A 12,096-nucleotide genomic window follows, 5' to 3' on the forward strand; every position below is an offset into this window, starting at 1 on the left:
TGACCTCTGTTGCTGATTATTTTGTTGCCTTATTGACCACCGCAGGGCTTCGGTCAGGAAGCACGCTAGACATCTGTTACGTTCACAACGTTTACTGTCGAACTGTATCGATACAGCGATGCGTTCTGTTTACAGAGCAGTTTCTGAAAATATACAATGAGAAATAAAGAACTGTTTTATCCTTGTGTATTGCTAACAGTTAAATACAGCAAATAAACACCAAACAGTAACTAAAAATACATTTATATTAATATCAACATCTGATATTCATTAGTGCTGCTTTAACCATTAATCCTGTAGCATACACATGTAAACCAAAAGTAATCTGCAGGCTAACAGTAACACAAACTCGGTTAGCTTAACAATGCTAAATTGCGATCATGCTAACGAGCAGAAACGGACATTTTAGCGAGTGCAAATACACACCAGGAGCAAGAAACACTGTCAGAAAGGTAAGTAACATGTAATATAACTTACATCGTCAGTGACTGCCGCACCGGTGTAAACAGGTCGGTGGTGAACGTGAGGAAAGGAAGAGGAACTGCACAAAACAGTCTTCAAAATAAAACGCCCACTTCAAATAAAAGCATGACTATATATATAAACATTTCTGACTTGAGGAATTCAGAACAGCCGCCCCCACATTTACTTGTAAATGTGTAAGACCAGGAATTCTTCAAGTGTCTTTGGTGTCATCCTGAAGTACAGGAAGTTTGATAAGTCGAGCAACTGGTCTCGTGTAGACCTTGTCTTTAACTTTGACCTCTGCCGTTCTGATACATCCATCCGGGCTAGGGACGGCCTTGACGACTCTCCCGATGGGCCATTGAGCTCTCGGAAGTGATGGGTCTATGATTAGCACGACAGAGTCCACAGTGATGTTCTTTGATGACCTTTGCCACTTTTGCCGTGTCTGAAGATTCGGCAGGTAGTTCCTTGTGAACTGAAGCCAAAACTGATCCACTTATCCCCATACCTGTGGGAGTGTCCACCACTTGAGGCAGAGCCGCATCCCGCCGCCCCATCAGAAGGATGTTTGGAGTGATGGGGTCCAGGTCGGCTACATCAGCTGACACACATCCCAGTGGCTTCGAATTTAAGATCCCCTCTACTTCCACCAAAACTGTGTACAGAACATCTTCTGAAACGGATTGGCTGCCCACTGCGACTTGAAGGCCAGATTTGATAGAACGTACCTCTCTCTCCCATGCTCCACCGAAGTGGGGAGCGTTCGGTGGGTTGAACTTGAAGTCAATCTGGTATTCTGCCAGTTGATCTTTCAGTTGAGGTTCCATGGCTGCGAAAGCCTCCCTGAGTTCTCTCTCAGCACCACGGAAGTTGGTACCACAGTCTGATAGCACTTCCTTTGGTCGACCTCGCCTGGCAATGAAACGACGAAGAGCAAGGAGGAAGGCATCAACATCCATAGAGTTCAGAAGCTCTATGTGCACCGCTCGAGTCGTGAGGCACTTGAAGATCACACCCCAGCGCTTCTCCGTCCTCCTACCGATCTTAACCAGGTAAGGCCCGAAACAGTCAACGCCAGTTGAATAGAAGGGTGGACAGAGAAGTCTGAGGCGTTGCAGGGGAAGATCTGCCATCTGCGGCACCTTTGGCTGAGCTCTCCATCGCTGACAGGTGGAGCAGTTGAGTTGGTGGTGTCGAATGGCCTGTCGGCCCCGCAAGATCCAATACTGTCTCCGTAATTCAGCATAGACCCGTTCTGTACCTGGGTGTAGTAGACGTTCATCCATTTCTTTGATGAGAAGTTTCACAGCTGGGTGCCTTGGGTCAAGCACAATTGGGTGGATCTCCCCAACGCTTGGGTTCCGCAATCTACGCAGCCTTCCCCCCACGCGGATGAGACATGTTGCAGCGTCCCACTCTGGAGCAAGGCTGAGCAGGTGACTGTGATTTGGCACAGGTTTCCCTGCCTTAAGGGCGGCGACTTCCCCTGAGAAGCTATGTGCTTGACATTCCCTCAGCAGCAATACCTCTGCATCTCGGTGACTAATGAGCTGGTTGCGCACTGGATCTGTTGCTGCCGCCCCATGAGCTTGTTGCGTTGCCTCCACCAGTTCCTTCCATGAGCTGTACTGGGTAGCATCAGGGATGTTTTCGTTGGGCTCCACGGCTGTGAAGCAGCAGAAAGTGATACCTTTCAATTCAGATGAGCCTACTGTTGTAGTTTTCTCGGGTTTCTTCGGCCAGTGTTCTGCCCTCTGTTTAAGGAGTGGGGGCCCTTGACTCCAGCAACCAGGTCCTGCTAGCACAAGCAGCGCCTCTCCCCTTGTTATATCGTCTGCCGGATTGTTTGGACTGTCAATGTATCGCCAAGCCTGTCGGTCGGTTAGTTCTTGGATCTCCGACACACGGGTTCTGACAAACACCTTATAACGACAGGAATCTGATTGAAGCCACTCCAATACTGTGGTGGAATCGGACCACAGCACTGTTTGTTGGATGGGAAGCGTCATCTCAGTCTCTATGAGCTTGGACAGTTGAGCTCCGGCTAGTGCCGCGCAGAGCTCTAGGCGGGGTATGGACTGTTGCCGTTTGGGAGCAACCCTGGACCTAGCCATCACGAAGGAGGTGTGGATGGTGTCTCCTGTATCGACCGTAAGATAAGCTACTGCTCCGTATGCTCGCTCCGAAGCGTCACAAAAGATATGGAGATCATACTTTGCATCTGTACCTTTGGCAGGGAGTGGCGAATAACAGCGGGGAATGGACACACTGTTAAGATTTTTCAGCTCACTCTCCCAGGTTTCCCAGGCTTCCCGGAGGGCAGGAGGTAAGTCAGGATCGTCCCAGCCTCTCTGTTTGGACCAAAGCTGCTGGATTAACACTTTGGCGCGGGTTGTGAATGGCACCATGAACCCTAGAGGGTCATATTGACTGGCTAACACTTGATAAGCTGTCCTCATCGTCAGCGTAGAGTGTTCAATGATCCGATACTGATAGCCAAGGGTGTCAGCAGCACAGTTCCATCTCAGGCCTAAGGTGGGTTCAAGTGGGTCTGTACGGCTCTGGCTCAGCCACTGCTCTGTAGCTGAAGATCTGGCGTCGGTGGGAAGATGTGCGACCACCGTTGGTTGATTACTGGCCCACTGCCTGAGGTCGAATCCTCCTTCTGCCAGTAAGGTGCGCAGCTGATCGACTCTTTGTTTGGCTGTAGATATGGTGGGAAAGCTTTCGAGGCAGTTGTCAACGTAGAAGCTCTGCTGCACTGACTGTAGCACTTCAGGATGGCTGTCTAGGTGGTTACGAGCATGATGCTGCAGAACGAAGATAGCACAGCATGGACTGCTGGTTGTGCCAAATGGCAGCACCTGCCATTCGTACACATCCGGTGGGTCTTCGCAGCACATGTCCCTCCAGATGAACCTAAGAAGTGGTCTGTCTTCAGGCAGCAGGCGGATTTGATGAAACATTGCACGGATGTCCCCGCTCACTGCAATCTGGTGCTGCCTGAATCGGATGAGAACACCTACCAGCGATGGACCCAGTGTAGGCCCAGGTAAGAGTTGCTCATTCAGGGAGACGTTGTGGCGCATGAATGAACAATTGAAGACCAAGCGTGGTTTACTGTTGTGGCACACAAGATGATGGGGGAGATACCATGCTTCTGCAGAATGTTCCACCTCCTTCGGTTGAAGCTTCTTGACGTACCCAGCGTTGATAAGCTTGTTGATTTCAGCTGAGTAGATTGCCGCTTTCTCTGGTTCCCTCTTGAGTCGTTTCTCTGTGGCCCTCAGATGAGCCATGACTGAATGTGTGGAACCGTTGAGCTTGGGTGCTCCTAGTTTCCGCAGGAGGGGGGTTGCGTAGCGGTGAACACCTTCAACTTCAAGTCGCTGTGTTTTTGTTTCCAGGAGGTTCATGGCATCCTGGTCCTCACGAGAGCGGACGACTATTTTCTCATTCCGGAAAGGTAAGACATCGAGTTGCCATAACCTCTTGACATTCCGAAACAGGAGATCATCTGGGCTGGCGAATGAGGTGAAAAGACACTGTTGCACTGATGTTTGCTCTGGCACACACCTCTCTGTCCCTTGCAGGGCCCATCCTAGGGCTGTGTGGATGGCTATGGGTCCACCGTTGGATCCTCTGCGAGTTGGTTTGGTGGCTGTAATGAGGTGCACATGATCTGAGCCGAGCAACACTAGTGGCTGTGCTTTGTTGAATGACTCCAGTGGTATTCCTCGCAAGTGGGAATGTTTCTTTTGAAGCATTTGTACAGGGTAGGTTTGCTCCACTAGATCTAGACCTGCTGCTGTAAATGCTCCGTGCACTTTGAACCGCTTCCATGGGTTGCTTTTGGAGGAGATCTCGAAGTTAACCTTCGACCCTTGGAGGTGTGTGACATCCGTCCGTACGGTGCGTAGGGCGAGGGTCTCGGACTCACCATTCAGCTGGAGCTGCTGGACAGCTGTTGGTAAGATAATAGTTCGTTGTGCTCCATCATCTAATACGGCGAAGGTTTCTACTGAAGTAGAACTGTTGTGCAGCAGGACAGGAACCACCTTCAGGAGCACTTTGCTGGAGGTTATGCTGGGTGTCAAATATACTCGGCTCTCCGAGGTTCTAGACTGTAGGTCAGTGGAACGACACTGAGCAACGCTGTGGAGAACTTGGAGATGGATGTTGCCACAGTCACTGCAAGGTTTCTTGAGGTTGCAAGACTCAGGTGCGTGAGCACGTGCACACTTCCAGCAGCGTTTTCCATCCTTTATCCACCTGTCCAGCTCTGCTGTTGATTGCACTTTAATGCTAGGGCAGCGGCTGATGTAATGTTCTTGGCTGTCGCAGAAGAGGCAGTACACTTTAAATGGCTTCTTGCCACTAGCTGACATGTGCTTGCTTGTAGTGCTCGGTTGGATGGGCTCTGCGCCATGGTACACTGCTATGCTCTGACCTTTGCCCTTAAATGGAATTCTCTCTTTCTCATTACTAGCAGGTCTCTCATTTTGATAGCGTTGTACTAGTCTGTTTGACAGGCGTTGTTGCTGAGCTTTACCTTGAAGCCAACCGTTCAAATCTTGTAGGTTGTAGGGGTTGAGGCTTGTAGTGTTGAGCTTTCCCTGCAGCTGGAGATACTCAATGAACCCATCCCTGTGATATTTAGGCAGTTTACTGAGTAGGCGGTCGACGTGGGAGCAGCAGTTGAGTTCCATCCCCCGTGGTCCTTCCAAGGAAAGCAGCATACTCACTAAGAGATGGACTCTGAGAGCGAAGCTTTGGAAGGTGCGTGCATCCCCGGACTTCACATCAGACGCAGTGAGGATAGCTGCTATTTCGCTCTGCGCTAGCTGGTGTGGCTGACCATACTGAAGTTGTAGTGCATGCATGGCGGCTGTGTACGGGAATGGATCATGTCTGCAGGACTGGCCAATCATCTGTGCCTCTGGGAGCTTGAGGTGTTCGAGTAGCACATGGTATTTGTATTTCTCAGTCAGTTCTGGATAGGGCTCAAGCAGGTTATCCAAGGCTAACTTGAGGTTAGCAAACTCCCTTTCACTGTCTGTAGTGAAGTCTGGGATTTTGGGTTTGGGCAAACCATATACTGAGCGTGGTTGCAGACTAAAGTTGTGTGGGGCTGTAGCCTGGCTTGTTGGGAACTGTGACTGAACAGCTGGGGAGGTGTTAGTCACTACTGGGGCAAATGGCAGTGATTGAGATGGCACTACAGTTTATGGCATAGGTGCATATTGAGGTAGACTATAGATTGAGGGGGATTGAGGTGGAGGATAGTTCGATGCTGCTTGTAGTCTGTGATATGAAGCTATGGGCTTGTAGGTTGGTGTCACTCTACCAGATGAGATGATTGGATAGGGGGAGCTTAGGTGTGTTGGAGAAGCTGGCTGTATTGGTGTGAATGCAGATTTTGCTCCGTTACCTACTACTGCAGGGGTGTAGTCTCTCCGCTCGTCTTCTCCTTCCAATGTTAAGATCACATTTGCTGGTGTGTGTCTTTCAGTGTGAGACTCCGTGTTGTGCGCCTGCTTCTCTGCTGACTGGGAATGGCTTGGAGAGTGGATGTATGAAGGGGGACGCAGTGGTTGAATTGTGGGCGTGGCACATTTCACATTGTGACTCTCCTCATCCTCCTCTTCTTCCTGTAGGAACGATGTAATATGCTCCAACAGCTCTCTGCGACGATGTTGTCGATGTTCATATTGACGGAGTTTGTTGATGACTTGCGCTATTTCAGCCTTTTCCTCCTCCTCACTCCTGGATATGGAATCCATAAGTTGCCTGAGTGACGTGGTACTCAGTGGTTCACCTGGACTGGGGCTATGTGAGGCTCTGCTGGTACCAAGACGAAAACCTGCATCTGCTTGTCCACTGTCTGATGGGGCTGCTGCTTCTCTCAGCTCCTCAAGCTCTCCGTGGTCGGGGTGGGAGGAAAGGGCAGGTCCACGATGACTGTAGGCAAGGATGTAGTCTTCTAGGTGCTTGGGTGTACGGCGTTGCCTTACATGTCGTTCTTGTGCATTGGTATGTGGTGAGGGTGTTGTATCTTCCTTTGATGACATATTCTGCAGCAGTCAATAATCCGGCTCGAAGGACCTTTGCTGAGGATTGTGACCTCTGTTGCTGATTATTTTGTTGCCTTATTGACCACCGCAGGGCTTCGGTCAGGAAGCACGCTAGACATCTGTTCCTCATTATTAATTATATAGCTGTCGATGAGAACTTTCCTTTTTTAACAAAGCAAAAAGCAAAACAAAAAATGTTCAACTTTTTACCTGTGAGGTCAATCAGGTACAAATGCAGCATGATTAAAGTTGAAGCCATGGAAGATAGAGATCAGGAGGTGGAAAATTTCTACTCTGACACAGATATCTACAAATTTGAACAGCTTACTGAATATGTTCAAACCTTGAGGGGTTCCAACAAAATGACAAAGTTGTGGGGGTTTTTTCTAATTGTTTATTGTTGGCGTTATTGCTATATGCTGAAAGATATGACAGACTACTAAGTCTTTTTGTAGTCCAGACATGACCCAAATGACATCAGCTGGGCTAAACCTGGGTTACAACAGGGGTTTTTTGAGGCCAGATGAGGAAAGCATACTTGGATATATCTGGTGGAAATGGGGCTAAGTGTAGGCAGTTACACTGACCCTGATTCAGAGCTGTCATTCAAGGCCAAATGTGGGCTGCAGATGTAGGCGATATTTGGGCCAAACATTCTTTGCTATCTGGTTAAAAGAAGAGGCAAGGCAAGCCAAGGCAAGGCAATTTTATTTATAGAGCACAATTCGTACACAAGGTAATTCAAAGTGCTAAGAGGGACTTAGCTGCTGAGTAACATTGATTACAGAACAAATATTAAGTTACAGGACACTTTGACCAATGCACAAAAAAATCTGATGTTTCTCCTCAGCTCCAGGTTTGTTGTGAAATTCATTAATCTGGTTAAAGGATTCACATCACCATATAAAAGAGCATTTTGTATGTTTTGTTTCAATTTGACAGCACATGTGAGTGCATTGTCACATTCACAGAATGTTTCCAAACCCTGAAGCAACGCTGCTGGTTCTCAAGGCAAACTAGTTTGGACATTAAAACATTTGCCTATCAGCCGCGGATTTTTTTTCTACTGCCCTTTTTGCATCCATAGACTCTGAACCAAACAATGCAGGTCTGAGTACAGTTCGATCATACAGCTGTAACTGTGTTCAACGTGTTCGCTTGCACGTTTGCGTCACCCGCAACTTCCTCTTTGTCTGTGGTTAGTGCAGAATGACGCTACTCACCAACCTCATTTGAGAGTTCTGCTATAGATATATATAGTGGCGCTGCGTGGGTTCGTCAAACAGACGCAGTTGGAGATCTCTCAGAGCAGCCTAACATAAAATATATACAGTATTGTTGCCATGCCAATTCAAGTCACATCACCATCATTGGAGCGGAAGCAGCTTGATATGGATATTGACGACAAGAAGACAGGAAGATACAGGTACACATTTAATCTGTTCAGTGCTGTTTCGTATAAGACTAATCAACCTTAATTGTCATCACTGAAGTAACCCTTGTTGGTTTGTGTTTGTTTGACAAACTAGGCAAAGAAACGTGAAGTCTCGGCTGCAGCGCAAATCTTCACAAGCAACAAACAGTGAGAAGTAAGTTCAGAAAAATTTCTGGAAACTAAACCTCCTGCTCACTTACTTACTTACTTATTATTAACAATATGCCCTCCTTTAACAGCCATCGTTTGGAAGAGATGTCTCAGTGGCCAGACTCACTGGACAGACTTCTCTCTTCCAAATGTAAGTTAATCTGTATGTTGTCCCTGACTTGAATTTCTTTATCATTATTCTTCCTAAGCAAGTTGCTAATTTGCTGCTCACTTCCTCGATCTGTTCAGTGGGAACGCAAATATTCGAGGCTTTCTTAAAGTCAGAGTTCAGTGATGAAAACCTGGAGTTTTGGACTGTGTGTGAGGATTATAAGAAGATCAAGTCTTCCTTCAGGATGTCCTCCAGGGCCAAAAAGATCTTCAAACGCTACATTCAAGCTGAGGCTCCCAGAGAGGTACGTACAGAGCTTGTTACAATTCAGACCGACTTCCAGTTCACAAAACAGAGCACTGCTGCATTGATTTTCATAAGATCTCATCAATTTTCCTCTGATTCCAGATCAACATCGATCAAAAGACCAGGGAGCTCATCAGGTGGAACTTGAAGGTTCCCTCAGCAGAGTGTTTCGATGATGCCCAAAAGACCGTCTACAGGTTAATGGAGAGGGATTCATACCCACGTTTCCTAAGGTCGGACATTTACAGGACTTTGCTGGACTCCGCATCAGAATCAGAGCAGATGTAAAGAAAATACATGCTAAAGACTTTGTATGTGCAGCAGCTGGACTGTTAAGCTGTGTGCAGCGTTAGACTGTCTGAGTGGGGCTCCATTTCATGTTTGCTTGCCAGGGACATAGGTGATCAGCACCATACTAAAGCTAAATCAGTTCCAAAATACCATCTTTGAGAGTTTGAGAATACTTTGGGCTTGGCCATGGCATCATATGACTCTCTTTGAGACAAACCTTTGTCGCAAGAAAAGTAGAAGTGAGATTACTCAAAGTCAGACGGTTTTATAGGAAATCATGTGTCCAGATTAAAACGACTTTGCAAGAGCAGCTTATGTGATAGCAGCTGTAAAACAAAGGACTTTCCACAGATGTCGTGATGTGCAATGAGAATGCTGGGGACTTTTTATGAGTGAGACCAGAAACTGCATGTGGTACAAACAGCACCTTCCGCCTAAGATGAAAGTACACAAACTACATTGGCACTTCATCAAGATCAAGATGTTGATATTTTTATGTACAGTTTTGATTATTTACATTCTGCCTTCAGTGCTGACACACTGAACTGATATGCTACAACTGTGACAAACTGTTATAAGCTATATGTTGAAAATGTAATCCCGTGTGAATGCGAATATTAAAATGGATTTGTGGTGGTTTAATAAAAAGAAAATACTTGCACCCAAAAACAAGTGATCTTGAATCTGTCAGACAGAAAGCCACAAATGAGGTTAGGCTTATGAATCTTTAGATACACAGCACCTTAATACAGGAAGCAACTTAGTCACCAAATCATTCATTTCTTTTCTCTTTCATTCATATCCTTTTTTCACACACTTACAGAAATGACTGTAAGTAGAGTTTAGAAATGTCTACGGCGGCTCAATGTACCAGACTACCTTAAACAGTGTAGGGCACGTCAATTTTTTTTCTTCTTTGAAAAAGGGAGTTTCAGTACTGACCTGTTTCAACGTCACCAGCGAGCTAAAATGGGCCACAAACTGCAAAGGGTAATACCTTTAGACAGAAGTTATGTAGAAATTGAGGGTCCTAAACAGATCCATAGGTACATATAAGTATCCAAGCAAAAACTGAGCAACATTTTCTTTTAAATTTGTATGAGTTGTGGATTCTATGGCAGGAGGAAAGGTGGATATCAGTATAACAAGAGGGGATATGACTAGACTAGATTAGAAGTCAAAGCTGTGGTTATTAATGTTAGGTTGTTTTGGGGCTTTTAATGACAAATAGCACTGCACAGAAACACAATTAAATATTGGTATTCATTTCTTTTTCAATCCTTCAAACCTTTTTTTCATATTGTCATGATTTGGATTCAAACTGTCCAAGGTGCTCTATACGTGCTCCACAGATCCAATCTGCAGCTTTGACCTGGAAGTAATGTGAAAAAAGTGGTACACAGAAGAAAAAGAAGCCAATAACAACAGAGAACATCTGAGAAATGAGCGAAATGCACAGATTAAATGTACAGAGCTGTAAAGGTGTCCAATTCACCACTCGACATGGTACTAATTCCTACCAGTAAAAGTGGCAGGCATCTCACCATCTTTTTGTCACTGAGTGAGGCAAACTGCCATCTGTTTTCATGTTTGTGTACTGGGAAAACAGCAGTGCTCCAATTAAAGGGCCTTGTTGAACTACAACTTCATTGTCAATGTGAAAAAACTGATTGTGTTGTACCTCAGACAGAAACCTGCTGAAACATTTACTCCCATTACTACAAAGCAATTACATTTTAAATATGTTATAGTATTTTGAAAAAAAATTGTATTTTCTGTTTTTGAAAATATAACTATATAATGCATACATAGCTTTACTTTTACTAAAAAAGAAGCATTTTAGCTAACCCCACCCTGTAGTTATAGTTAGCCAGCTCAACACAAACAGTGAGAAAGGAGTTAGGGAAACATTAGATCTAAATATCTTACATCACGATTTTAGATAGCTATGTTGGTCCAGTGAATTAAAGGCTGTAATACTGTGAGGTGGTTACAGTCTTTGGGAGTGTGTTGTTTTGGACAGGACTTATCCCCTCTGTGACATCTTGTTTACCAGTTGTTATTTTTTTCCTACTTTTTTTGCTGGTTTGTCTTGGTGAAATAAACAAGGATGTATTTTGTGTCTCTATTTGAGTATCAAGTCTTTTTTTCATGTACGTTGTTGTATAGGGCCTAAAGAAAATGCAATGGTAATAGTACTTGGACATGGTGACTTGTGTAGTGCACAGAAACTACCTCTCAAACATTTCAGTGTTTGACATGCATGAGAAATGTTTTTTTCAAATCTTGCTTCCACCTTCACAGTAGGCCTATCTCTCCTCACATCAGTCTTATATGTGTCACTGGTCCGTTCTGGTTTTGAAAGGGTTTTCCTCCCACCATTCTGCCTTTGGTTTTCCATTCAGTCTTTTAGCTATGAGAACAGCAAACACGCTTCAGCCTCATAGATTGTTTTTTTTTAACACTGCAGAAATAATCAAAACTGAAACAAAAAAATTTTATGAAACAAAATACCAAGAAGGAAGTTTATATCTGAGAACACATCAGGTATCACTCCGTTAAAGGTTACAGAAATTAAAGAGGAAGTATTCAGACACAACTGCTACACCACATCCTCTTTTTATCTCACTTGTGCACCTTTGAGTGAGCACAGATGTACACAGAGGCATATACAAGTAATAAGTAAAAAGGCTCTGAAAGATCTTCTCTGCTTTCAGACAAAAAATCTAAATAAATCATTACTATCACAGCAACAAAGTCCTTTATATTTTTGCCAAAATAAACTTTTAGCAGGTTCAGAACATATTAAATATACATAGAACATTTAATTTCTCACCCTGGCTGTTAACATTGTGTTTTTTTCTCCCTCAGATGCATGATCCAGTCTCATAGGTCATTATTTTCCTATTACCACTCAATCTATTATCAATAAGAGGATACTCAAACAGATTACTAATATGACCATGAGACTGGATGCTCAAGTTATCACGCAGCGAATGCAACACATGTCTTAAACACACTGCAAAACATTAAGGATATCCACTGTCAGATGAAAAAAACATATATCAACTAAGACTAAATGTTTTTTTAGTCTTTTTTTAATGTGTCATGAGACAGCAGTCATCCTTTGGAATCATATGATCTGTATAGAGGAGGTGACTGTAATGCTGCTCAACCAGTTCAACAAAGGCGGCTTTGTTTCAGCTCGATTTTCATGGCAGGTGAAAGTTTTCCAGTGTGGAAACTTTCTGTGAGATGAA

At 44.9% G+C, this 12,096-nt stretch overlaps 1 protein-coding gene across 1 annotated transcript; it reads left to right on the forward strand.

Annotated features, from left to right (window-relative positions):
- The first annotated feature begins 7,795 nt into the window (after positions 1-7,795).
- Positions 7,796-9,514, forward strand: LOC142399361 (regulator of G-protein signaling 21-like). The gene is made up of 5 exons (XM_075483984.1): positions 7,796-7,968; positions 8,072-8,131; positions 8,217-8,278; positions 8,377-8,543; positions 8,648-9,514. Exons 1-5 carry the CDS (start codon positions 7,886-7,888, stop codon positions 8,831-8,833), a joined length of 558 nt encoding a protein of 185 aa, XP_075340099.1. The 5' UTR covers positions 7,796-7,885; the 3' UTR covers positions 8,834-9,514.
- The last annotated feature ends 2,582 nt before the right edge of the window (positions 9,515-12,096 follow it).

The sequence above is a fragment of the Odontesthes bonariensis genome, chromosome 14, assembly GCF_027942865.1.
Source record: "Odontesthes bonariensis isolate fOdoBon6 chromosome 14, fOdoBon6.hap1, whole genome shotgun sequence".
Classification (NCBI taxonomy): domain Eukaryota; kingdom Metazoa; phylum Chordata; class Actinopteri; order Atheriniformes; family Atherinopsidae; genus Odontesthes; species Odontesthes bonariensis.